This window comes from Carettochelys insculpta, chromosome 4 (genome assembly GCF_033958435.1).
Source record: "Carettochelys insculpta isolate YL-2023 chromosome 4, ASM3395843v1, whole genome shotgun sequence".
Classification (NCBI taxonomy): Eukaryota; Metazoa; Chordata; order Testudines; family Carettochelyidae; genus Carettochelys; species Carettochelys insculpta.
In genome coordinates this window covers 78,564,078-78,590,787 of record NC_134140.1, presented here as the reverse complement: position 1 = coordinate 78,590,787, position 26,710 = coordinate 78,564,078, and the positions used below count along the sequence as shown (strand labels likewise).

Sequence of the window (26,710 nt, the reverse complement as noted above, 5' to 3'; positions counted from 1 at the left end):
TAACTATGAGGTAGTTGGTATCATAGAGACACGATGAGTATGGAAGATCCTCAGAAAGTACAGGTGGGGAAAAAAGAGAGGAGGTGTTGTCTTAAATATATTAAGAGTGTACACACTTGGTCTCGGGTTGGGATAGACATGAGAAGGCAGACTTGCTGAGAGTCTCTGGGTAGGGATAAAAGGCTAAAATCCAAGGGTGATGTCATAATAGGAGTCTATAACAGACCACCCGAGCGGGTGAAAGAGGTGGCTAAGGGTTTTTTTGTAATAACTATTAAAATCATCCAAAGCACAGGACTCAGTGGTCATGGGGGACTTCAACTTTTCAGACACCTGTTGGGAAAGTAACACAGTAGGGCATATATTATCCAACAAGTTCTTCCAATTTATTGGAGACAGTTTTTTTATTTCAGAGGGTGGAAAAAGCTAATCAGGTGGAGACTATTTTAGATCTGATTTTTAACAAACAGGAAGGAACGGCTTGAGAATTTGTAAGTGGAAGACAGTTTAAGCAAAAGTGGTCATGAAATTATAGATTTAATAATTCTAAGCCTGTGGTTCCCAACCTTTTCTAGATGGGGACCCATTTTGACAATTCAGGAAGACTTTGTGACCCAAGGCAAGTCAAACCTGGGGGGTGGGGAAGAGGTTCTCCCAGGGAAAAACATGCTCCACCTTCAACCTGGCTTAAATCCCTCTCAATTCCAAAACACCTCCCGCTTCCCTTGGTCTTAAATCCCTCTCCGATAGGGTTGCCAGATTTTTAGAAAACTGATACAGGACACGCAGCCCCACCCATGGGATCCCTAGCCAGGTCTGCCTGACCCACATAAGATTTCCAAAAACCGGGGTTAGGGGCAGGGACCCTGGCAGCCCTGCAGCTGGGAGCCAACTGGGGCATGGAGCCCTGGCTGGCAGCACAAGCCACGATATCCCCGGCTGGGAGCCGGATGGGGCACAGAGCCCTGACCAGCAGCACCCCCTGCAGGATCCCCAGCCAGGAAAGGCAGGGGTACCCTGCAGCTGGGAGCCGACTGGAGTGTGGAGCCCTGGCTGGCTCTCAGCCCCCCACCTTCCCATCCCCAGCCTTAAACCCCTCTCAGACACCTGCACCTCACCTACCTCACATGAGTTCTGCACACTGCTACTACTGCCCTGCACTGCTCCCTCACTCGGCCGCTGCCACCTTTTCCTCTGCATGGCTTCCCCCGGCCATCTTCCCCCAACTATAGCATGGGCAGTTCCCTGTCCTACCACACTGAGGCTGTGTCTACACGTGCACGCTACTTCGAAGTAGTGGCGCCAACTTCGAAATAGCGCCCATCACGTCTACATGTGTTGGGCGCTATTTCGAAGTTGAAATCGACGTGAGGCGGCGAGACGTCGAAGTCGCTAACCCCGTGAGGGGATGGGAATAGCACCCTACTTCGAAGTTGAACATCGAAGTAGGGCATGTGTAGCCGATTCGCGTCCCGCAACATCGAAATAGCGGGGTCCGCCATGGCAGCCATCAGCTGAGGGGTTGAGAGACGCTCTCTCTCCAGCCCCTGCGGGGCTCTATGGTCACCATGTGCAGCAGCCCTTAGCCCAGGGCTTCTGGCTGCTGCTGCTGCAGCTGGGGATCCATGCTGCATGCACAGGGTCTGCAACCAGTTGTCGGCTCTGTGGATCTTGTGTTGCTTAGTGCAACTGTGTCTGGGAGTTGCTTTAAGGGAGCGGCTTGCTGTTGAGTCCGCCCTGTGACCCTGTGTGCAGCTGTTCCTGGCACCCTTATTTCAATGTGTGCTACTTTGGCGTGTAGACGTTCCCTCGCAGTGCCTATTTCGATGTGGTGCTGCCCAGCGTCGAAGTTAAACGTCAACGTTGCCAGCCCTGGAGGACGTGTAGACGTTATGTCGCTACATCGAAATAAGCTATTTTGATGTAGCGTGCACGTGTAGACATAGCCTGAAATAGGACTCAGTTTAATTGGTTTAATGGCTGGATCCCTCCTGCCACCTGTTAAATCAATTACATGGGTTTCATTTCAGAGCAGCAGGGCAGGACAGGGACTGGGAACCTGAGGGGTGAGCAGCAGCAGAGCCACAGATGGCTCCTTTAAGATCCACATGTGGCTTGGAGCCACCTAGCTGGCGACCCTTACCAAAGCTAATTGCGACCCATGTTTGGGTTGTGACCCATAGGTTAGGAATCCCTTTTCTAAGGAATGGTAGGAGGGAGAACAGTAAAATAAAGGCAATGAATTTCAAGAAGGCAGACTTTGGCAAGCCCAGGGATTTGTTAGGTAAGATCAAATGGGAAGTGAGTCTAAGAGGAAAAACAACTGAAGAAGGTTGGCAGTTTTCCTATGAGACTTTATTAAGGGTGCAAGGCCAAATTATTCTGTTGCATAGAAAATATAGGAAGTATGGCAAGAGACCACCAGGATACCCAGGAGCTGTAGAATGATTTAATAATAAAAAATTGAAATTAGGTCAAATTACAGAGGATGAATGTAAACAAATAACACAAGTATGAATTAGAAAGGTGGAGTGACAAATCAAGCTTAAACTAGCTAGGGACATAAAGGGTAAGAATAAAATATTCTCCAAATATATTAGAAGCAAGAGGAAGGCCAAGGACTCAGTGAAAAGGAAACAAAACAATGAGAGAAAATGTAAAAATGGCAGACGTGCCTAATAACTTTGCTTTGGTTTTCAGCAAGAAAGTTGGTGGTGTCTGGATACCTAGCATAGTGAATGCTGGAGGAAGTGTTGGGGGGTCATAAATAAAAATAAAAAAAGAACAAATTTAAAATTATTTAGACAAGTTGGATCTCTTCAAGCCACCAGGGCCTGATGAAATGCATCCTAGAATACTTAGGGTGCTGATTGAGGAGGTTTCTGAACCATTAGCTATCAGCTTTGAAAATTCGTGGAAGACAGGAGAGATTCCAGAAGACTGGAAAAAGTCAAATAAAGTGCCCATCAATAAAAATGGAAATAAGGACAACCCAGGAAACTACAGACCAGTCAGCTTTACTTCTGTGCTAGGAAAGATAACGGAGCATCCGTCTACCTGGCAGGGGCTAATCCTTGTAAACCACAGCCAGCCCATAGCATGCTTATTGCTTTATTTATTCATTTAATCGAGAGAAATCACAAACTGGTGTAGGGTCTGATGTTTCATTTATTCTAATGAAATTTGTTTGGGGTTACTCTGGAGTGTTGGAATTTCACAACCACGTGTACATAACATTGCCAGACTAAGGTTGCCGGAGATCCACTGAATTGCTTGGGTGAGTTGCAAAGAGGTGTGAACACATGTCCACTGGCCATAATCTCAAAATGCAGTAGCTAATCTATGCTTTCCTATCCCAAGCTGTCTTTAATTATATTAATCACCTGGAACATTACCTATAATTAAAGGTTAATGAGGCTTTAGTAGTTCTCCCTGCAAAAGTAAAATGTAACTCTGCAACCTCTTTTTTCAATTGAAAGGGGTTATCAGGTCTTCCAGTTACATTATTAAAAGTTTCTAACTTTTTGTAGGATAATTGAATTCATGAAATCACATGAAAAGCAGCAGAGTCCAAAAAATCCTCAGAATATTTTGATACCTAAAATTGCTCGTCAACTCATTTGTTTCTAATCTGAGAGTTACTAAAAAGTAATTTTAATGGAGTGGACCATTCTGTTAATGTCTTAAAAGGTTGTCTTACTGAAGAGGAATTTTCACAACACTCTGGAAAGAGGCTGCTGAACTCTCTTTTATATTCAAATTCGACACATTAACACATGGTTTGAACTGGGATGGGAATTTTCTATGTCATTATCGGGGCTCTTTTGCATACTGGGCTTAATCTAATTCTTGACTCCCCCCTCCACTTCTGCCCCTCCACTCTCTGATTTGTTCACCTTGATAATTTTTTTCTGACTTGTCAACCTTGATTACTATTTTTGGTTCTCTGTGCCCTAAATATTGAGTCTGTTCCGGTATGGCTATGGTCTGAAGAAGTGAGTCTGTCCCACGGAAGCTCACCTAATACATTATTTTGTTAGTCTTTAAAGTGCTACTTGACTGCTTTTTTGTTTTAAAAAGTAATTGAGTAGGCTTCTTTTACTTAATGAAGAAATTAAAGCATCTCTAGTATTTGTGATAAAAAAACATTAGTTCAGTTTTGCTAATTCAGTGTTCGTAGTTTATTTAGTTTACAGTTGGAAATTATAAGTGTTTTGATGGCTTTTAAAACATGAAGAAAATATTGAAATGTCAGTACTGTAATGCATTAGAGTTAGGTGATGAAAGATTAAACAGCGTAGAATCTTCTTTAAAGAGATAAATGTTGGGGATGTTTATGTACATGATGCCATTTGGATACTTTTTGAATGGTACTTTAAAATGAATCAGGGGATTCAGACTTATAGTACTGCTATCTTGATAACAACCAATGAACTTTTTCACAGCCAGCAATCAGCTGAAGATCTTGCAAGAGTACCTGTTAATTCCACCAGCAATATCTTGAATAGGCTGTTGCTCACTTATGATCCCAGGATAAGACCAAATTTCAAAGGTTTGTCACATAAAACACATTTACTATCTTTCAGCTTATTAATAATTTCCCTTTTTTTGTTCACATGCACAGAATCTGTGCTAACTAGATTTTTATGAAGTTACAGGATTAAAGTTCTGAAAAGGGGGTGAAACTGTTGAAAGATATTTACTCTTTTTAGGTGATGGACAGATAATTCATTGAGTGGTTTTAGGGATTATTTTAATTAGAGGCTTTTTAAAATTAATATGGTTTTAAAGTTGTGTTTGATTACTCTTCTCAAAGAAGTATAGGTTTGAAATGTTAAACTGTTTTACTTAACTTCTAAGCAGGTTATTTTGGGCCCTACAACATTAGTATTCTTAAAATTCACAAAAATTATGATTCCCATAATTTCTATTGCTGCACATGGGAAATTAGTGTGGACAATATGCTTAAACACATGCTCTTAGGAAGCTATCCCTTTTGTGTAGTTAAAATAATGGCAGGGATATATATTGTCGAAAAAAACCTCATCACTCTCAAAGCTGCATTTTACATCTTCTAGGAATGAGATTATTTTCTCCTTTTAGAAAACACAAACAATTTTTCATACTAATTGCACTAATTGAGAATATGTGTGTGCATAGTATATAACTGTAACATACACATACTCATAATATGAAAGAAGTTATTCTGGAAACCTTTAATCTTGCTTGTACTTTGGAGGAGGGTGCTGCACATATCCAGTTATCTTTCCTCTTTCTGGTGGGAAACAGTTCTTCAGCTATCTAGGCTCAAATAACATTTTATGAAGGTACTAACCCAGCTCCCACAAACTCAACTACCTCAAAGGAAGCCCCCCGCTCCACCTGTCTACCTACTAGATTACTTGATATTGAGTAATAGGCAGGAATATAGCCCAAAGTCTTACTGTTGGTATTTGGTTCCTTTTCTCCCACCCATGCCCATCTGAATGAATCACAACTGTAATGTTATATCCATTCAGAGCAAAATGATGGGAGAAGAAAATTTTCTGACAAGTGATTTGCCCAAGTTAGAATATGTCTCAAGCATGACTGATTTACTTGGCTTGCACACTCAAGGTATTGAGCTCCCTCAAGTCCACTGAAGGCATTTGAAGTTGAGAGCACTCAGCCACTTGAAGAAAGAGCTCAATGTGGCTTGGTATAAAGGCTGTGACTATAGCAGAATCCAGTCTCTCACCAGTCTCAGCAGCATAAATTGGAAAAAAATATTACTTAAATTATATATATGTTAGATTTTGAGTCTGAATCTGTCCAATGCTGTCAGACCGACCCTGGTCTCCAGCACAGCCAGCACAGCCCCTGTCCACAGCAGGGGGGCTGCTCCAGGCCATCACCTATCCAGTTGCCTCCCTGTCCAGCTGCTCCCTCCACCAGGCCACTGTAGGCAAGGACTTCTCTAGCTGGGCCTGCAGTAACCCAAGGGGCTGGAGCAACTTCCTGCCTGTGGTGGTTTAGGGGCTACTCCAGCTCCTACCAGTTAACCATAAACATCACTACTGCCTTTTCTGTCCATTGTGCTTGAACAGCTACCTTCTGGTGTTGGCCTATTTCTCAAACCACACCCTGGAGTACCAGAGAACAGCTTTTCATCTGGTTCCTCTCTACCTATTGCCTGTCTGTCTTGGGTGGCCCCACCGGGAATTACATTTTGCACCAGCATATGCCTCAGGGTCCTGGGAACATATAAGCTGCCCCACCACGTAAAGTTGTAGCCACCAGGGAAGAGTCTGCAAGAGGAACATCGAGGTTTGTTAATCTGTATTGCACTAGGGATAAAGAAGTTGCATTTGTATACCCAGTCACAACCATCAAGCCTGTACACGCTCATATCAAACGTGTAAGAAGAGCAGCTCGTCAGAAGAATCTGAGCAAATACAGTATGTCACATATTGGTTAGGAGAACCCCAAATGTGTGCCTTTTCTGCATACATATGTTTTCTGTGTCACCCTGCTAGATACAGGCACCAGTATTATGAGCTTTGTGATAACACAAAAGCATGAAATTTGCAGAAGATTCCAATCTACTGTATACGTAGTATTTTAAGATTAGAGATTTGCACTGAGGGATTTTTCTAACTTCTTATCATTAAAATGAAAATAATTTTAATTTTAAAGGAAGCAGAACACAGCAAATGTGCCACAGCACTGTTAAGTACATTTAAAAGGGGTCCTAAAGTATGTGTAATTGAATTTAAGCCTCCTTTACATTGCCAGAATGGAATAAGTGGTCATTAGGACACAAAAGAATCAGGCTCTAAAAAAGTTATGCAGTATAGGTTATTGTGCATTTTCTATTCTTTGTTTTTCTTTAGGAATTCCAGTTGATGTAACAGTCAATATTTTCATTAACAGCTTTGGATCAATCCAAGAGACAACGATGGTAAGTGTGAAATTTTAATATTTGCATGCAAAATTTCTTATTAAGTTGAACTGAATTAAATCCACTCAACCACAAGGAGGATTCTATCTGTCACTCATAAACTGTGAGAAGATTTAGAATTTAATGGAGTCCAGGCTTAAAAAATAAGGAGTCCAGTGACTTCTGAGAAGTGTGAGATGTGGTTCTTCCTTGCTTAAGATACTCAACTCAGCAGGATAGTGTGTATTAGTGTGAGGTCAGTGACCTTCCTGATAATGAGTTTTGTCATATACTACAATCTTAAGGTGAATGTATGCTCCGTAAATGAAAGGTGACCATGCCAAGAGCAGAAGGATGTGTAGTGTACAAATTCTTAATTTTCCAAGCGTCTGAGGATATGAGTAAGCAGATTTTGAGTGATGTAAAGAAATGCAATATCAGTGCACAGCTGATCACACTTGTGCCTTTATTTGATACCCAGATGAGAGAGTATTGATAAAAGACAGATGTCATTTTATGATTATTATCAATTTTCTGAGTGCCAAGGTGAGAAGCATTCCCTTCAGGATATAACAGTTCCAGGTTGAATGTGAGGAATATTCAGTAGCTTAGGGTACATTTTACACTTATGGGAAGATTGATATGCTGGTGACTGATCTTACAGGATTCAGTTTAGTGCACGTAGTGGGGACACGCTAAATCTAATTATCATGGCACCAACATTGATCCCAGAACTCCTGGCAGTCATGAGGTGAAAAGGAAGTCAACAGGAGCATTTCTCCCGTTGACTTCCCACTGTGTGGAATACAGCAAAAATCAATTTTAGAAAAGTCAACTCCAACTATGCAATTTTTGTAGCTGGATTTGCATATATTAAATGGATTTTACCTACTAGTGTAGGCATGGCCTTAGTCTTTGTTGGACCCAATGAGATTAGCAGAAGTTGTATGAAAGACTTACATTTAAATTTGAAAAAATTGGAATTTGATTTAAAATTGAGTAGTCTAAATAGAAAGTTTTTCCCTTTACCCCAGTCTGTCTATCTGTTCCCTGCTTCTGCTTCTGACCAACTAGCTCTGGTTCCATCGCACTGTTTAGATTCGCGGTCAGTGGTCAGTAAATGCCCAGGCCAACTACTTGGTATCAGGTCAAATACCAATAACCTACATTCATCACATCCTTTTGTCTTTATCCTCTGTTGAAATGGCTTCTTTTGTTGCCATAGTGTATTATGAACTCTCATCTGATTTGACGCCCATGCTTTCTGCATTATTGCTTTCCAAGTTTTTCCCTCCAACTAAATATCTATTTTTGGATAATTTTCACCCAGATATTTATTATCTTGCTTTTTTTCCAAGATGAAACTAATTTGTGGGTTTTTGCTCACTTTTTAAATCCCTTTAAGTATCCTCAGTGTTATATCTCTGTCTTCAGTGATGTTTGAAACTGCTCCCAGTTTCCTGCAGGATTTCAATTCCATCTGTGAATTTCATTTTTTTTTGTCTTCTGTATCACTCAGGAAAGTTTAATTTAAATAAATTGGATTTTACACAAATACCTGTGGTAATCCACTAGATTCCTCCACCTACTTGGTCCACTATTTTCAGTTATCATCAGCTTAGTCATTGAGCAGGAATTGATTTCTTTAAAATTATTAAATTCTGTATGCTTATTACCTATGATTCCACTAGTCTAAGCCATGATTCTTAAATATATGCCAAAAGTTAGTCCCCTCAATCCACATTCGAACACCTAGCCAAACACAAATCTGTTCCGAAGCTCTTTGAATCACTGGCAGTCTTCCAATGACTTCAGTGCACTTTGGATCCAGGCCTTAGTTATCTGATTTTTTTCAAAGGCGCTGAGTGCCCAGAAGTTCCTTTGGGAGCTCAGCTGTTTTGAAAATTAGTCCATTCACTTCACACCCTTATTCAGAAAAACTTTCCTATTAAGCGCATGGACTATAACATTAAATACTACAACTAAAAAAATCCGTTTCATGTCAGTGAACCTTTTGTATGTCCTGAATATTAACCACATGCCAAAGTGTTGTCCTAAGACTGAAGTGGGATTGCTTATGTGTTTAAGTGTTTGCATGGGTAGGACATGATGTTAGACACCCATATTTGAAAAACTGGGAAACTTTTTTTTGTCTGTATAATGAAAATCAAATCTATACATACTCATCAGAACAACACTGCGAATTTTCAAATAAAATACAATTTCAGTGCTACCATATGGCTATGAGAGGTACCAAAATGTTAGACAGAAAATTAGACATCTTTGAAAACAATTCTCGGCATTGGTTGAAACAGCATTATGATGATTGTGAAATAATTAATCAGCAGCCCCTTTCTCCAGAAACAGAAGGAACAGTGCTGGACACATTCAGGGCATATATATTAAATGCCAAGAGGGAGACTCTGCATAAACCTATCAAGTGAAAACCAACTGATATGAAGAAATGTGGGTAGCCAAGAGAAACCTGAAGAAGAACCCTTAGCAGGGAGGGGTAAATATTCTGTGATCAAGGATTTTCCGGTTCAGATCTCTTTTAGGTTATGCCTACACTGCACAGTTAACCTGGATTGGCACCTGAGTTTGACCATCTGCAAACTGCAAAATCACTGAGAAGAATGGAATAGACTAGTTTTCACTTAGGTACCAGCACTGGATCAGGGAGGATGGAAGCATAATAAAGACCATGACCGTCATTTGGGCATCCAAGGATATATGAATGTGATCTGGGTCATCCTATAGTTCCTAACTTGTATCACAGTATAATTCAAAGAGGCAGAGATGGCAACAAGGAGAAAGGGAAGCAAAAGCTATCTTGATCTAGCATAGAGAAATGAGGGACCCAAGGTGAGGAGGGTGAGCTGGCAGGAAGAAACTTCAATAGTAGGGCACAGGCCCAGCAGAGGTAGATGTACTCAAACTTTACAGCCGTTAGAAGAGTGAGGACAGGGCTGGATTAAGGCATAGGTAGGATATTGGCACATGCTCAGGACCCCTGCTCTGCGGCTGTCTAATTACATCTCTTTCTGCATCAATTTAAAAGGAAGTGTCTAGCCCTCAAGATTACAAAGGAAAGTTTTAAAAGTGTCCTGGGTATAACCAACGCACTGATGTTTGCCTCATTCTGCAGATTGCCTGAAACAGTTGTCTGGAATGGGAGAAACTCTCTCTTCTTCTGCGAGTGTCCCCGTGGGTGCTCCACAATAGGTGTCGGGCTCGCCCGGCGCTGCAGATCGGAATTCTTCCAGCAGTTTCTCCTGGATTGCGCATGCGCCGGCGCGCGCCGCTCCCTTGCGTGTCCCCGGCCATGTGCGAGATCCGGTCCCTGCCAGTTCCTTCTCAACCGCCATCGTCTGCAGACGGAATCCGCTCAGGCTACGGCCAGAGTCAGATTAGCTAGAGTTTTACGTGTAAATTGTTGTTTTTTTCTTTCTTATAAAAATAAAAATAAAAAAAATAAAAATATATAATAAAAAGAGAGAGAGGAGTGGAGAAGATGCGTGGACGTGAAGGCCAGTAGGCCTCCCGCCGCTGCAGGCCGGTGTCCGCGATGGGTAAACAGGCACAAATTAAGTGCTAAGTGCCCTATTAACAATAGAAAGACTCACCGCGATGTCCTCTTCAGGCTTTAAAAAGTGTGAGTCCTGCCGCGAAGCTATGCCGGCCTCCAATGGCATAGCGAATGCATTCGGTGCCTGGGGGAACCACACATTACCCAGAAGTGTTCCCACTGTGCTAAGCTCACAGCCAGGGCCAGGAAAGACAGAGAAATGCGGCTGAAAATGCTCCTGTTTGATAAGGCTCTCCAGCCCGACTTGCTGGAGAGGCCTCAACCAGAGGGGCCCTCTGGGGTCCACAAAAGGAAGGCGGCTTCCCTCACCCCCTCGGTGCAGAAACGGAGGAAGCTCTCCCCAGCCCGATCCCTGCCGGCAGTCTCAGCGAGCGGGACGGGCGGAGCACACAGCCCCCAGCCGCATACTCACACAAGCGGCAGTGCAGCAGCGCACGTGGCAGAGGCTGAGCCTCCGATTACCAAACAGCCGGCATGTGTGGCGCCTAGAGCGGCGGCCAGGCAAGCAGCAGAACCGGCGGCACCGACCCCTGCGGCGCCAGCGGTGCAGGGCCAACAGGCACGGAGTCTGCAGGCACCAGAGGACGTTATCCGCGCGGCACCGCAGCTGAGCGGGCCGAGCGTGGCGCTGACAGCGGGGCCGAGATCCCTGGCACGGGAGGGGGCGGTGCCAGCCCCGCAGGGGAGGGTAAAGGAAAGAGCAAAAACCCGGCACTGCAGCCCTTCTCCGGACAGGGCTGCAATGCTGCTATCAACAAGCCCTCCCCTTATGCTGCACACGCCACCCAGAAGATCTGGGTCTCCACCGGCCTATCCAGAGCCTCCTTCTCCGTTCCTCCAACCTACGTCACCATGGCTTAGGCCACCTTCACCCTTTCTGGGATTGGATCCCTTGGAGTACTATCACAAACCAACTTCACCGTTACCGGTATCATCGCGGAGATCTCGCTCTCCCAGACATTGGGGGTACGCACCCCGAGAGTGGTCCAGGTCTCCATCCCCGGACCCATGCCCGTGCTGCCATGGTCGTTCTTATCATGCTGGACACAGACACCCCAGGCCTACACCTAGGGGCAGGTCCCCCCCCGGCCGTCCAATACCCCCGTGGACACTCCTGGCCGGGGACGGAAACACAGCTGTCTCAAGGAGAGTTAATTTTAGAACCCCAAGACTTTCCTTCGCAATCCTCCAGCGAGTGAGTGTACCATCAGCCACAGGAACCTGAGAGTTTGAGGGAGGTTTACCCTAGTGGTTCCTCCTCGTCCTCCCCTGATGAGGCCATGGCCTCCGGGGATGTTGCTCCCCCGGACGACCTCAAACAGTTTCAGGAGCTGTTTAAAAGGGTGGCTTTCACGCAAGGCATCCAAACGGCAGAAGTGCAGGAGAAACATCACAAACTCCTGAAAAATTTGAGACCCCCGGCTTCATCCAAAATCGCTATCCCGCTCGACAAAGCCATTATGGAGTCAGCCACTACCATATGGCAGACCCCGGCCTTCGCTCTGCCTATGAACAAGAGAGTGGATTAGAAGTACTTCGTCCCAGCGAAGGGCATGGAGTTCCTTTTTAGTCACCCACAACCAAACTCATTGGTGGTGGAATCGTCTCAGCAGAGATCAAAGACTTCTCAGTACAAATCGGGGGGGTTCATACAAAGATTCCAAGAAGCTAGAGCTGTTTGGCAGGAAGGTATATTCCTCCTCCACCCTGCTATTGAGAATGGCAAACTATGCAGCACATCTAGCGAACCATAATTTTGATAATTACTCCAGGCTTACTTCTCTCATGGATTCGCTTCCGGAAGATAAGAAGCCGGTGCTAAAGGCAATTGTGCAAGAGGGCTACGCAGCTTCGAGGACGGGAGTCCAGATCGCCCTGGACGTGGCGGACACGGCGGCACGCTCAGCAGCTACAGCAGTGGTCATGCGTAGAGAATCCTGGCTCCAGACATTGGGTATCCCGAGGGATCTGCAGGCGAAGATTGTGGATCTTCCCTTTGACACGCAGAAGTTGTTTGCAGACTCAACCGACTCGGTCCTCCACTCCAGTAAGGACTCCAGAGCTACGCTTAGAACTCTGGGTATTTATACCCCTCCATATAGGAAGAAAAAGTATTACCCTCAGCAAAGACGATACCCGTACCAACCACAGCGTGCTCAGTACCAATGGGTCTACGACCAAGGGCGACATCAACAGCAGCAACAGTACCAAACTCCCAGGCGATGTTCTCAACAAAGCCGTGCATCCTCAGGGCAGGCCCAAAGACAACATGTTTGACGGGCATGTCGAGGGCTGCACTATCACCACCATCGCGCAATGCCATTCCCAGCTCATGTTCCATTATCGCCTCTGACCGTTTCACTCCCAGTGGCAAAAGATCACCACAGACAAATGGGTACAGGAGATCATAGCCACGGGTTACACGATCCCCTTCCAGTCGCTCCCACCGCTGAAACCTCCTCCCAAGCCCCAGCTCAGGGACGCTTCCCACGAGGCGAGACTCAAACAGGAGGTGGACCATCTTATGTTCATAGGGGCAGTGGAATGAGTGCCGGAGCAATTGCAGGGGAAAGGCTTTTATTCACGCTACTTCCTCACAGAGAAGAAAACAGGAGGCTGGAGGCCCATCTTAGATCTTCGGGGCCTCAACCGCTACTTGCGCAAGCAACGGTTTCGGATGATCACAGTCGCCTCCATACTCATGACACTGGACGATGGAGATTGGTTTGCAGCCCTCGACTTACAAGATGCTTACTTTCATATAACGATCCACCCGGCACACAGGCGCTTCCTCCGTTTTATGGTCGGCAAGAAGCATTTCCAGTACAAGGTTCTCCCGTTCGGCCTCTCCTCGGCCCCCAGAGTCTTTACCAAAACCCTGGCAGTGGTGTCAGCCTACCTGCACAGACAGGGGGTATTTATATTCCCATACCTGGATAACTTCCTATTGAAAGGGGCCTCGAAGGCAGAGGTCCTACGCATGATACGCGTAACAGCAGACACATTTTCTTCACTGGGCCTAGTCATCAACCTCGTGAAGTCAAAGACCGACCCCACACAAGACGTAGAGTTTATAGGGGCACGTATAAACTCTATTACAGCAAAGGTGTATCTCCCTGACGCCCGCTTTCGCGCCATCAGTTTGCTGGTGCAAGTCATTACATACAGCCCCATGGTGCCGGTCTTAACGTGCTTGCAGCTGCTGGGCCACATGGCGGCGGCTACGTTTGTGGTGCACAATGCCAGATTGCACATGCTCAGCCTACAACATTGGCTGGCGAGCGTCTACAAACCGGCATCCCACACTGTCCGCAGGGTGGTATTGCCCATGACAGAGGTGCGCAGATCCCTGCAGTGGTGGGTAAACCCCAAGAACCTGCTAACAGGGGTACATTTTCACCAACCACAAATCTCTATTTTTCTTACTACCGACGCTTCCCACATAGGATGGGGAGCACACATCGGCGACAAGATGACGCAAGGACTATGGTCCCCTGCGGAACAGTCACTGCACATAAATATACTGGAGCTCAGAGCAGTGTTCAATGCCTGCAAACATTTTTGAGACCACATACAGGGCAAAGTAGTCGGGATCAATACAGACAATACCTCCACTATGTTTTATATAAATCGACAAGGGGCAGCCCAATCCCGTGCCCTATGTGCGGAAGCAGTCCGGCTGTGGAACTGGTGCATCGCCAACAATATAACGTTGAAAGCCTTGTATTTGCTGGGTGCTCACAACGTGAAAGCAGACCAGCTGAGCAGGTGCTTCGCACTCACGCACAAATGGCAGATCTGCTCCGATCTGCTACGACCGATCTTTCACATATGGGGGTTTCCCCAGATCAACCTGTTTGCCACTCAGCACAACAAGAAGTGCCCCCAGTACTGCTCCAGGGCAGGATTGGGGTGGGGGTCCCTGGGGGACGCATTCGCAATTTTATGGAAGGGCCCCCTACTTTACGCGTTTCCTCCCACAGTGCTCATCCACAAGGTCTTGCAGAAAGCCGGAAGGGAGAGAGCCCGCATGATTCTAGTAGTCCCAACGTGGGATCGACAGCAATGGTTCCCCTTGCTTCTACGCATGTCGGACCGCCCACTACTCCCCCTTCTGGTAACACCGGACCTACTCACGCAGGCCCAGGGGTCCATAGTGCACCCACACCCTCAAGGTCTGTGCCTACAAGCATGGCTAATGCATGGCTCAGCTCCCTAGAAAGCACATATACGGAGGGAGTACAAGTCCTGGAAAGTAGCCGAAGGACCTCCACCAGGAAAACCTACAAGCAGAAATGGACTCGATTCACTGCCTGGTGTTCCGCCAAGCAGTTAGCTCCCCTTGACGTTCCTATACCTGTAATACTAGAATATTTATTGGACCTCAAGAGGGGCGGGCTTTCCCTATCCTTCCTAAAAGTCCACCTCGCCGCTATATCTGCTTTTCGGCATGCAGAGGAGGGTCCCACAGTATTTGCCCATCCTGTTGTTACCAGGTTCCTGAAGGGGCTGGTAAACCTGTACCCCCCTCGGAAACCGCTTCCACCATCGTGGAACTTGGACCTGGTGCTCAGCACGCTAACGGGCCCACCGTTTGAACCCTTAGCCACAGTTCCCCTATGTCTCCTTATGATAAAAACAACCTTCCTCCTTGCAATTACGTCAGCTTGCAGGGTAAGTGAGCTCGCAGCAGTTATGGCAACGCCGCCCTGCACAGTATTCTCAAAGGAGGCGGTAACTTTACGGCTGCACCCAGCCTTTGTTCCGAAAGTTTCTTCAGAGTTCCACCTTAACGAACCAATAGTTTTACCCTCGTTTTACCCGAAGCCTCACAGCTGCAGCAAGGAGGCACGCCTACACCTCCTGGACGTGAGGAGGGCATTGGCCTTCTACATAGACAGAACTAAGTCCTTCCGGAAAACAGACAGACTTCTAGTCTCTCTCGCTCCCAGGTCAAAAGGAGAGGGTCTCTCTTCACAGAGAATCTCAAAGCACATTGTGTCCTGTATAAAAATGTGCTACGAACTTCGAAAGACTCCTTTGCTGGCCCCGCCTAGGGCTCACTCCACCAGGGCGGTGGCGGCATCAACAGCCTTCTAAAAGGGCATTGCGTTAAAGGACATCTGTAGAGCGGCGACCTGGTCATCCTATGACACCTTCGCCAAACATTATGCACTACATCGGGTATACCAAGAGGACACCTGTCTGTCGACAGCAGTCCTTTCGGGGGCAAGCTGCACATAAACTGATTACCCACCTCCTTACTTGGGTTACTGCTGGGTAGTCACCTATTGTGGAGCACCCACAGGGACACTCATAGAAGAAAGAGAAGTTACTCACCGTAGTAACGGTGGTTCTTCGAGATGTGTCCCCGTGGGTGCTCCACCACCCGCCCATCCTCCCCACTTCGGATCTCTGTTTAGTGTTTTTCAGAAGCATCCGAGGCGGTTGGTCAAGGAACTGGCGGGGACCGGATCGCGCACGTGGCTGGAGATGCGCAAGGGAGCGGCGCGCGCTGGCGCATGCGCGATCCAGGAGAAACTGCTGGAAGAATTCCGATCTGCGGTGCCGGGCGAGCCCGACACCTATTGTGGAGCACCCACGGGGACACATCTTGAAGAACCACCATTACTACGGTGAGTAACTTCTCTTTTCATTCAGTAGGGAGTCAACTCCAGTGTACTCTCAAAGGCTCCAGAAGAGGACTCCTTGAATGGCAAGAGAAGAAGAGTACAGTAGGCCCAGCTCAGCCCCGCTATCCAAACAAATACATTCTAGCTGAGTGGTTCCCAAACTTTTTTGTATCATGCCTCCTTTGATATTTGAGAAACCCTCACGCACTCCTACCTCTTCCTCCCCATCATCCAACCCCCCTTTTAACAAAAAATTCAATTAGTAATTTAAAATTTAAAATAAACACAAAAACTTTGTATTAAAATTTATTTATAATTAAAAATAAGCACAAATAGTTTTTCTTGGCTCAAAAATTTAATAAAAATATATTTCAATGTCAGAAATAGCAGAAGCAAAATGAATTTAATGTGAAGGATGATGCTGCATTTTCTTCACAAGCTGGGAAATCCTAGGTTTGAAAGATGAAAGTGCACAACGCAAATTGGTTTTGACATCAAGTCAATTTCTTTGTTTCATTTTTAAGGTGACTAAACTTGAAAAGCTTTTTTCTCAGAGTTAGGTTGACAAAAACAAAAGAATAATACATAGCACTTCTCTGTCTTTTGAGTACATTGGGAAATACTCAAAATTCCTCTAAACTTGAGTTTTTGAAATTATTTTTTGCACTTGAATCATATTTTATTTCGAGTGCTTGTTCTTGCAATACTTTTGGCAATGAATTTACATGAACATTCAATGGATTGAGTACTAATTAATGAATGGGGTTGCCAGAAAATTTGTCTGGCAGAAAATAGCAGATGAATTTGTCAACAAGGCAGTCATGATGAAAGATAGTTTTGTTCTTCATATCCTCTTTACAAAGATCTTGAAAATCTGTATTTTCAGCTAGTGATGAAAATGTCAGAAAAAACGAAAAGTTAGGTATCTCACCTTGTGTTTGACCTTTCCAAAGCGGGATTTTTTCTGTAAATGCTTTGATGGCATTGTGAGGTGCTATAATGTTTGTAGTGTTGCTTCCTTGCAGCTTCAATTGAGGTTGTTCAAAGATTCAAAAATGTCCATGAGGTCCACCAGTGAAAGCTGAAACGTTTGTTCCATAAACACATGACATAGCTGTACTTTTTTCTCTTGCTTGAGGAAAATTTCCGCTTTGTCATTCAGTTCAAATAATCTCAAAAGCATGTTCCCTTTGGAAAGCCATTGTACCTCTGTGTGAAACAAAAGAATTTTATGATCTGCTCCCAAATAGCTGCAAAACGTCTTGTATTTAAAGCTCTTTTCTTGACAAAATTGACATCTTTGATGGCCAAATTCAACCAGTCATGTAGGTCATCTGGAAGGGTTTTAGCAGCAAATGCTTGTCTGTGCATGATACAGTGAGTTGCAGTTATGGCTGAATTTTTGTTTCACCAGTATCAGAAATCCAGAGCGAGAGCCAAGCATCACTGGAGCACCATTTGTGCATACACCAACCAGTTGGAAACCATTTTCACAATGTCAGGAGCCTCTGATGTGGGCGTCAATTGCTTGGAAAAAGCACTTCTTCTTTCACAGTTCCATTGTTAATGAATGGAACATAGACAAACAACTGACAGTATTGACCTGCATGGCTACGTCTACACGTGCCCCAAACTTCGAAATGGCCATGCAAATGGCCATTTCGAAGTTTACTAATGAAGCGCTGAAATGCATATCTGAATATGAGCTCATGAGCTCCATGAGCTCCATGAGCTCATGGGAATAAGGGGACTTCGAAGAAGGTGGCGTCCTTTCGAAAAGGAGCCCCGTCTGGATGCACCGCGCGGCGGCAAGGCGCGTCAATTTCGAAGCGCCGCTACCGCCCACATGCTAATGAAGCGCTGAATATGCATTTCAGCGCTTCATTAGTAAACTTCGAAATGGCATTTGCATGGTCATTTCGAAGTTTGGGGCACGTGTAGACACGGCCCATCAGTGTCATTGTTGCACTGAATTATGAAAAAAGGAGAAGTTTAAAAGCAAAAAACTCTTTTGGTTTGTCTGTCAAAGCGCTGTGGTTCTTCGTCAAGTGTCACTCAAGACAACTAGGTCTCAGGGTATCATTGCTTAGAACTGTGTGGCGTGCTATGCACTGAAGATGATAGACCCCATTTTTTTCCATGACAGTGAAGCCGTTCTTAATGTAGAATAGTAACAGAGAGGAAGCCGTGCTTGTCTATACACTATCAAAACAAAAAGCAGTCAAGTAGCACTTTAAAGACTAGCAAAATGGTTTATTAGATGAGCTTTCGTGGGACAGACCCACTTCTTCAGACCATAGCCAGACCAGAACAGACTCAATATTTAAGACACAGAGAACCAAAAACAGTAAGCAAGGAGGACAAATCAGAAAAAGATAATCAAGGTGAGCAAATCAGAGAGTGGAGGGCTGGGGGGGAAGGTCAAGAATTAGATTGAGCCAAGTATGCAGACAAGCCCCTATAGTGACTCAGAAAGTTCCCATCGCGATTTAAACCATGTGTTAATGTTCCGAATTTGAATATAAAAGCTCACCTAATAAACCATTTTGCTAGTCTTTAAAGTGCTACTTGACTGCTTTTCATTCTTAATGTAGTCTTCATTGTACTTCCTCTTCTTAATCACAGCCATAATATATTTATTAAAAAACTATAAAAATAATTTTCCTGATTAGAATAAATTTAATGGATGTAAGTTACTTTGATAAGTTATTGCGAATGTTTATTTCCTACTACAGATACGTAGGGACATGTGCTGCCTTATCCCTAATCCCCGACCAGTGACTGCACAAGTGTGTCTACCTACACCCATTATAGAACCATCCCGAACATTTTTATGGCAATGGTTTCCAATCTTTTTACACTCAAGATCACTTTTTAAATGTCAAGGCAAGCCCGAAGACCCCACCCCTTTCTTAAGGCCCCTCCATCTCCGTTCCCCTCCTCGTCAACATTTGCTGTCTCCAGCCTTTACTCACTCTCACTTGGTTGAGACAGGCAGTACAGGCTCTGAGGTGGGAATGAGGGATTTGGGTATGGGAATGGGTGAAAGGTGCGGGCTCTGGCAGGGAATTTGGGTGGAGGAAGAGGTGGAGATGGGGCTGCTGGCTCAGGGAGGGGGCTCCAGTCTGAGGAGTGTTGGGGTCAGGTGAAGTGTTGGGGTGCTGAGCAAACCACAGGTTTGTGGATGTGAGGGTGCAGGAGTTCAGGTTGGGGTGATGAGGGGCTCAGGGCAGCGGGGTTGGGAGTGTGATGGATGCAGGACACAGATCTGCAGTGTGTGGATTGTGCAGTAGGTTGTGGCAGAAGACTGGGGGTGTGAGAGGCTCAGGACAGGGGGTTCCGGTGTAAGATAGGCTCAGGACTGAGGTGTGTGTGGGGATGCAGGGGTGTTATGATGCTGTGGCCAGATGAGGGCTTGGGCCCGATTGGAGGCTTGTTGGCCAGGCTTCATTTTTAAATAAAATATGTCCAACACAAACATTTCAGCACTATCTTTAATTATGGGGTGAAAATATATTTGTGGGAGTCTGGGTGAGGGGAGGGGACAGCGTAGTTGGTACCTGGGGTCCCACAGCTGCACACCAGCGCTGGTGTCTCTGGAAGCGTGTAAGTTGCTTCTCCTCCCCAAACAGCTGGCACGTTTCCTGAAAAGCTGGGTCTGTTGCCTGCTCTCTTCCTGTGCAGGAGGTATTGGGGTAAGTGTGAGTCCTGGGTCTGTGCCAGCTCCAACTGCTCAGGCAGTGCGTACCCTGCTGCTCATCCTCATGGCAAGCCAGTGCTGCCTGAGCCGTTGGAGATGGTGCAGAGTTAGGATTCCCACTCTTCTCACACCCCCACATACAGGAAGGCAGCAGGCAGAAGGAAGTCACTGGTGGGCAACAGATCTGGCTTTTCAGGAAATGCGCTGGCTGTTTGGGGAGGGGAAGTAGCACACACAATTCCTGAGATGCTGGCTGTGGTGTGCCGTCCCTGCGAGACTTCCCTCTCGCGCCTCAGGAAGCTGGTGCTACCTCCATTTTTGCAGGAGGAAACATCAGCACATTCTCTTTCTTGGGGTGAGAGGGATTGACTGGGGGGCTGGGTCGACTTGTGCTCCTCCCCTGGAATTTCTTCATGACCCCCCCAGGAGTTTGCACCCCCCGGTTTGGCAGCCTACATTCTAGCTGCTAGGTGAAGCCCTGAGTTTTCTTCTAGTGACCCAAAAGAATGTTTGGAATCTGTTATATATTTGTACCTACAATTTCTGATCTCTAATTAGGGCTGAAAAACAGGCCCCATTGAAGTCAATGGATGTCCTCTGTCATGAATGAATGCCTGTGAAGGGTTAAACCTGGGGGAGGAGGAGAGAGGTGTCTGAGGGGGAGAGACAGGTAAGCCAGTGGGAGAAAGAAACATTTTTTTTAATTGAAAACAATTGCAGTCTGAGAGATCTTTGTGTGGCTGATGCAGAGAAGACAGACAAAACTATTGGTCTTAAGCAGGATAAATAAATCCAGTAAATATCCTTTCCATCTCATAATCAGCATATATATATATATACAAGTAGAAAGGAAATATTTAGTTAGACATGATCAGGTTATTTTATTTTGGATTTGGTATGGAACTTGCCTGGCAGGCTGATGATGTTTTCCCCAGAACTCTGTAACTTCTAATCTGAATCCCAGGGAAGTAATTCTCTGTGCTCAAACTAGAATATTTTGAAGTTCTTATATCCAACAGCCAAGTATGCTTATTTATTTTCTTAGTATTTTTCCATCTTTTGTTTCGCGAATAAACAATTTTAAGGCAATGGTTTGATTCCTCTGTCCTAGAGGAGTGTCTGTGGGTTTTTTTGTTTTTTTTTTATGCCTAGACCAAAGGGTCAGCTATGAGATTATAACTCTTTATTTCCAAGCAATCTCCTAAGGAAAGGGTGACGCTTGAGGGGTTACCCAACAGGGAAATATCCAAGTGTGTCTTCCTGGGTTTTAAGGGGATCTTTTTCATTTGGGGTGGTGGTGGTAGCAGGGAATCTGAGACCATGGGGAGCTGTTTTATTAAGCAAAGCCTACGGAGGCAAGGTATTTTAAAGGTTCTTGTGCCCCCCCCCACTTTCTGCTCTCCGAGTGTCAGAGTGGGGAGCAACCTTTGCAACCATCGTCTTCTGTTCCCCCCATTCAGACCTTGAATGAAAGGGATTTTTTTTTTAATTTTCACATGCTTCGGGGAAAGCTTAATTCTGCTTCTTCTGTTTATTTCTTTATTTTTATTTATGTTAGAAATAAAAGTATTGACTTTCTTTTCTAATTAGCATTGCAGGTAGCATAAAAAATCCCAAACTTTCCTAGAATCTGGTAGATGCTATTCTCTAGCAAGGAAAGCACAATTGGCTATCTTCATCACTTGCTACAGAATAGCATGTAACATGATGAAGAGTGGACATATGCCTGACCCCATCACATCACTCTTCATCATGTTACATTTCAGATATTTCATAAAAGTGGGTCCTCTCTCAGATGGACGGCAAAAACACTCCTCTTGTTTAAGTTTCATAGGAGTACAAAATCAGAAGAAAAAAATGGAGAACATGTCAGTGAAATTGTTTTGACAATTCCAGCTGTAATGCTGGTGGGCAGCATAATTCTTTTCCATTACCAGGAATAGCAGGCTAAATAAAATAATATAATTAATAACACATTAATAGTGGAAACAGCAAAAATATACAAGATCTTTATCCTACCCTATCTTAAAGATGATTGAAGACAGCAAAATATGTCTTGAGCCGCCCCTTTGCTTACCTACCATTTTCATCACCTAAATTTATTATGAGTATCTGAGTTAAATTTCACCCTAATTAATGACGACTGGTTATGAACTCCTTCTAAAATATATTTATAATAGAAATGCTGCCAGATGGTAATTCATACTGTACTAAAATAAAAACACTATATCAGGGCTTATATTGGGTCTGGTCTCTCACATCCATGTGTTTTGAACACTTTTCATTGAAAAGGGGTGGCGAATCCTATTTACTCATTAGGTTTTGATCTTGACCCATTAAAGTTAATGGGAGCTTTTTCATTGACTTGAATGGGAACAGTAAACTCCCTTAAACCCCCTTCTAAGAATTTATTGCTTCTTTGGGGCCTATAAGAAATGAGTTATGATCTTGCGGAAAACAACTCTTCTAATATTCATAACTCTGATTTTGACAGTACAGCCTGTCTTCTGTGTATGTAACTGTTCAGCTCTGATACTGCAGTGGCTGATGCATGTTTCAGTTTCTGAATTGTGAATAATCCTATTGACATTATAGATGTATCTATACCACAGTAAAGCAACTGCAGCTGGCCTGTGGGCCCTGCCGTGCTGCTAGGAGAGTAGAGGGCAACATAGCCAGAGCCCAAATGTCCACACTGCAGTTTTATAGCCCTCTGTAGATGAAGCTCTGTGAGTCTGCTGACCTAGGTGGCCATGGGTGTTGTATTGTTGACCCATTAAAGTCATGGGTCATGGGAATAAGGGGACTTCGAAGTAGGCGGGGTCCTTTCGAAAGGGAGCCCCGTCTGGATGAGCTGCGTGGCGGCGAGCCGTGTCAATTTCCAAGTGCTGTGGCCGCCCGCACACTAATGAAGTGCTGAATATGCATTTCAGCGCTTCATTAGTAAACTTTGAAATGGCCATTCGCATGGCCATTTCAAAATTTTTAGCTAGTGTAGACGTAGCCCTAGGCTGCGTCTACACGTGCACGCTACTTCGAAGTAGCGGCAGTAACTTCGAAATAGCGCCCGTCACGTCTACACGTGTTGGGCGCTATTTCGAAGTTGAAATCGACGTTAGGCGGCGAGACGTCGAAGTCGCTAACCCCATGAGCGGATGGGAATAGCGCCCTACTTCGACGTTCAACATCGAAGTAGGGACGTGCAGACGATCCGCGTCCCGCAACATCGAAATAGCGGGGTCCTCCATGGCGGCCATCAGCTGGGGGGTTGAGAGATACTCTCTCTCCAGCCCTTGCGGGGCTCTGTGGTCACCGTGGGCAGCAGCCCTTAGCCCAGGGCTTCTGGCTGCTGCTGCTGCAGCTGGGGGTCCGTGCTGCATATACAGGGTCTGCAACTAGTTGTTGGCTCTGTGTATCTTGCACTGTTTAATGAAAGTGTGTCTGGGAGGGGCCCTTTAAGGGAGCGGCTTGCTGTTGAGTCCGCCCCGTGACCCTGTCTGCAGCTGTGCCTGGCTCCCTTATTTCGATGTGTGCTACTTTGCCGTGTAGACGTTCCCTCGTTGTGCCTATTTCGATGTTGGGCTGAGCAACGTCGAAGTTGAACATCGACGTTGCCGGCCCTGGAGGACGTGTAGACGTTATTCATCGAAATAGCCTATTTCGATGTCGCAACATCGAAATAAGCTATTTCGAAGTTGGGTGCACGTGTAGACGTAGCCCTAGAGTGATATAATGTGGGCTTTAAAGTAAATGAAAATCAGGTCCATACATGATTTGCCACAAGAATAGACAATCAAAAAGCATCTCTAATATTAATTACAACTTCCAAAAAGTAAGTTAGTCTGTTGTATATTAATATTAATTATTATGTTATTGATTTAATTCATATTAATGATATTGCATTTTACAGTTTTGATAATTTTTCTGTTTTTTACAATTCAATTACGTCATAAATGTTTCAGGCATAAGGGACTGGCAAAGGAGGGGGGTTCAGCTGGCAGAGGCATATCCACATGGCCTCTGAAGTGCCGGCACCCACTTTTGCCAGCACGGAACTCTCGCGTGGCTATGGTAATAAGCTTCAGGAGTATGCAAATAAGCAGCCATATGCAGTCCCGAGAAGCTCACTTTGCATAGCTCTGTCAGCAGCAGTGCTGAGCAGAGCTCCATGTAAACTCAGCCTTAATAAACAGGTGCTAAGAGTGAAAATCCTGCTTGACATTCTGGGTAAGATTGTTCCCAGGTATGCACGCAGTTTTAACTGAGGATGAAATTTACGTGACTACCATTCTGCCCTTGGATACAAGCTGCTTCATTTCCCAAAGGTAAAATGTGGCTCTCTCTGGGCCTCATTCTACCATCATACATATTCCAGCAAAATTCTTGCTGAATTCTGGAAGATTTTTGCCTGAGTAAGGTTTACAATATCAGTCTGTCTGTGCCAAATTCTATTTTTAATTGTGCCTGTGCCATCTCCCTGAGGTTCTGTGATGTTCATGGTGGAATGAATGATCTACAGCTAACTTTGGCTGGAAAGGGGTTATTTCACGCCCTGACGCTGTTCTGAGTTACTCTAGGGTCATAACAATGACACATTCCGGTATAGCAGTGGACTGACACCATAATTCAGACCACTGTTTCATGTTTCTTTGGTTTGTTTCTTTATTCTGGGGTTTCTTAGCACTACTTCTCTGCTCTGTTTCTATTTTTATGACATAATGCCACATTGTTAACATTGTTAATATACCATCTAATCACCTGAAGCATGTGCTGTAAATTTAAACTTACTAGGTCAGAGGATTGATGTAAATAGGAAATTCATATTGGCCCTGCCTGCTAGTTTGCTGCCTGAAATAGATACGTATTGTAGAACTATAAGACCATACTCTATCTTCATTTATACACAGGTAGCAGAACTGCTGTCATTGTGACTGCACAGATGTGAGGGAGAATTTGGCCCACATTCTTTTAAGTTAACGAGGTTAATATAGAGAAAGCATCAATGTTACCCTGTTTTATTTGTCTTTGACCTACTTCTTTTAACAATTAAGAAAATTGTGTCAGCATAATATGCTGAAGAATGATCAGTTGTATCCATTATAGGAAAACCACCAATTTTAAATAAATCTTTCTTCATTTTGGAACCTGCATAGTTTTTGTTTGTTTGTATCTGTTTTGTTGTTTTCTGGCTAGACTAATATATACATAAATTCTTCTCATCAGGATTACAGAGTTAACATCTTCTTAAGACAGAAGTGGAATGACCCCAGACTTAAATTACCTAATGACTGGAGGGGTTCAGATACGCTGACGGTGGACCCCACAATGTTTAAATGCCTGTGGAAGCCAGATTTGTTCTTTGCAAATGAAAAGAATGCCAATTTCCATGATGTCACCCAAGAAAATATTCTTCTATTTATATTTCGGGATGGAGATGTTCTAGTCAGCATGAGGTATTGAGTTATTTTTAATTGTAAATATTTACTGTTGGTTTTGTTTGAATAATCTTCTTCAACAAATTATTAGGATATACACATCTCTTTGGAGCTTAGTAATAAGTATAATTTACAAAGATAAACACTGATAGTACTTTCAGCTGATATTGATATTAAATAAAATACACATAAATAAATTTGAATAAATTCTCATAAAACTACAGAGTCTAAAGAATATTGATTGATATCTTGGCTAGTATGAAGGATTCTGAAACATAATGAAAATGGTACCAATTAAGGTCTTTCAGAGTAAGTGATACAATTTTCAGACCACATTACATATTCCCCTAAGTTAATAAGAATTTGATTTATAACTGCTAGTAATCGCTGCAGCCTGAGGCAGAAAATAAGAAGACCTGTGGTCTGTGATGTTGTAGGAAAATGCTGACTAGGTTCAATGTTGTACTGGATATAAGTGTTTCAATGGATTCATTTTTTTTAATTAGGAGACTATGTTACAAATACAGTTACTTGTTTTTTATTGAGGATTGAGTTAATGACTAAAAGACACACAACAGAAACAATCTGCCAAAGTATAGTTATATACAGAAGCTAGTAACCTTATTAAAACTATTGCCCAATGGGGAACCACCCCCCTAAATTACCTGTCAGGGCTATATGAGTGTGGATTTCACCTGGGTGTCCATGGGTGTGGGTTCTACACACTGGAGTGTGGATATGGGACCAATGCCCCCTCTATACCTTCTGACTTGGCAGAAAGTTGGAGTTACCTGCTCATTCCTCTCCCCAATGCAAAAGGCAGTTGAGATGAGGCAACCCATATGCTTCATGGAACCTGGAGGCAATCCCATCACCAACAAGAAAGGTGTGCATGAGGCCCATTCCCACCAGCCCACTGACTAGAGAGATAACACATCAGCCCACATTAGCCCCCAAGTTTGCAGTGAAAGTAATTTAAATTCCCAAAGTGGACCTTCTAGGTGCTGGATGGAAGGTGAGAAAATCCTGTCTTGTCATATGGGAACACAAAAATCCTGTCCAGACCCCAAATGAAATTTGGCAGTTATCCTTCTCCCTGGCATTGTGAGATACAGCTCTGTACACAAATGGTGAGACTGGAAAAGCGCCTAGAGTGGCTACTTGCCAAGAATAAGCAGAAAAAACCCTCCCTCAGCCCAGCAGGTGGGAGCCAGTCAGGTGGCTTATCCTAAATGCCTACTGCTGTTCAGTGGCAACAGGAGCAGACAGGACATGATCCTGCCTTTTGTCCTCCAGAGCCTGGTGGGGGCAGTGAATGAAAAGATAGCAGCGCCCTCCCCATGCTGTAATGTTGCGCCATCTGCTATCACTGAGCTCCCTCTCCCCCACCATCTGAACCAGTCAAAGACACTGCCTAACCGGATGAGCATTTTT

The 26,710-nt window shown here is 44.6% G+C and overlaps 1 protein-coding gene across 1 annotated transcript in view; it reads left to right on the top strand.

The window, feature by feature from the left end:
* GLRB (glycine receptor beta) overlaps positions 1-26,710 on the top strand; it is an 88,226-nt gene that overhangs the window by 11,321 nt on the left and 50,195 nt on the right. Inside the window, exons 2-4 of the mRNA XM_074991883.1 lie at positions 4,446-4,552; positions 6,873-6,940; positions 25,065-25,294. Coding sequence (XP_074847984.1) covers positions 4,446-4,552; positions 6,873-6,940; positions 25,065-25,294 — 405 coding nt within the window. The remainder of the gene's footprint in view (positions 1-4,445; positions 4,553-6,872; positions 6,941-25,064; positions 25,295-26,710) is intronic.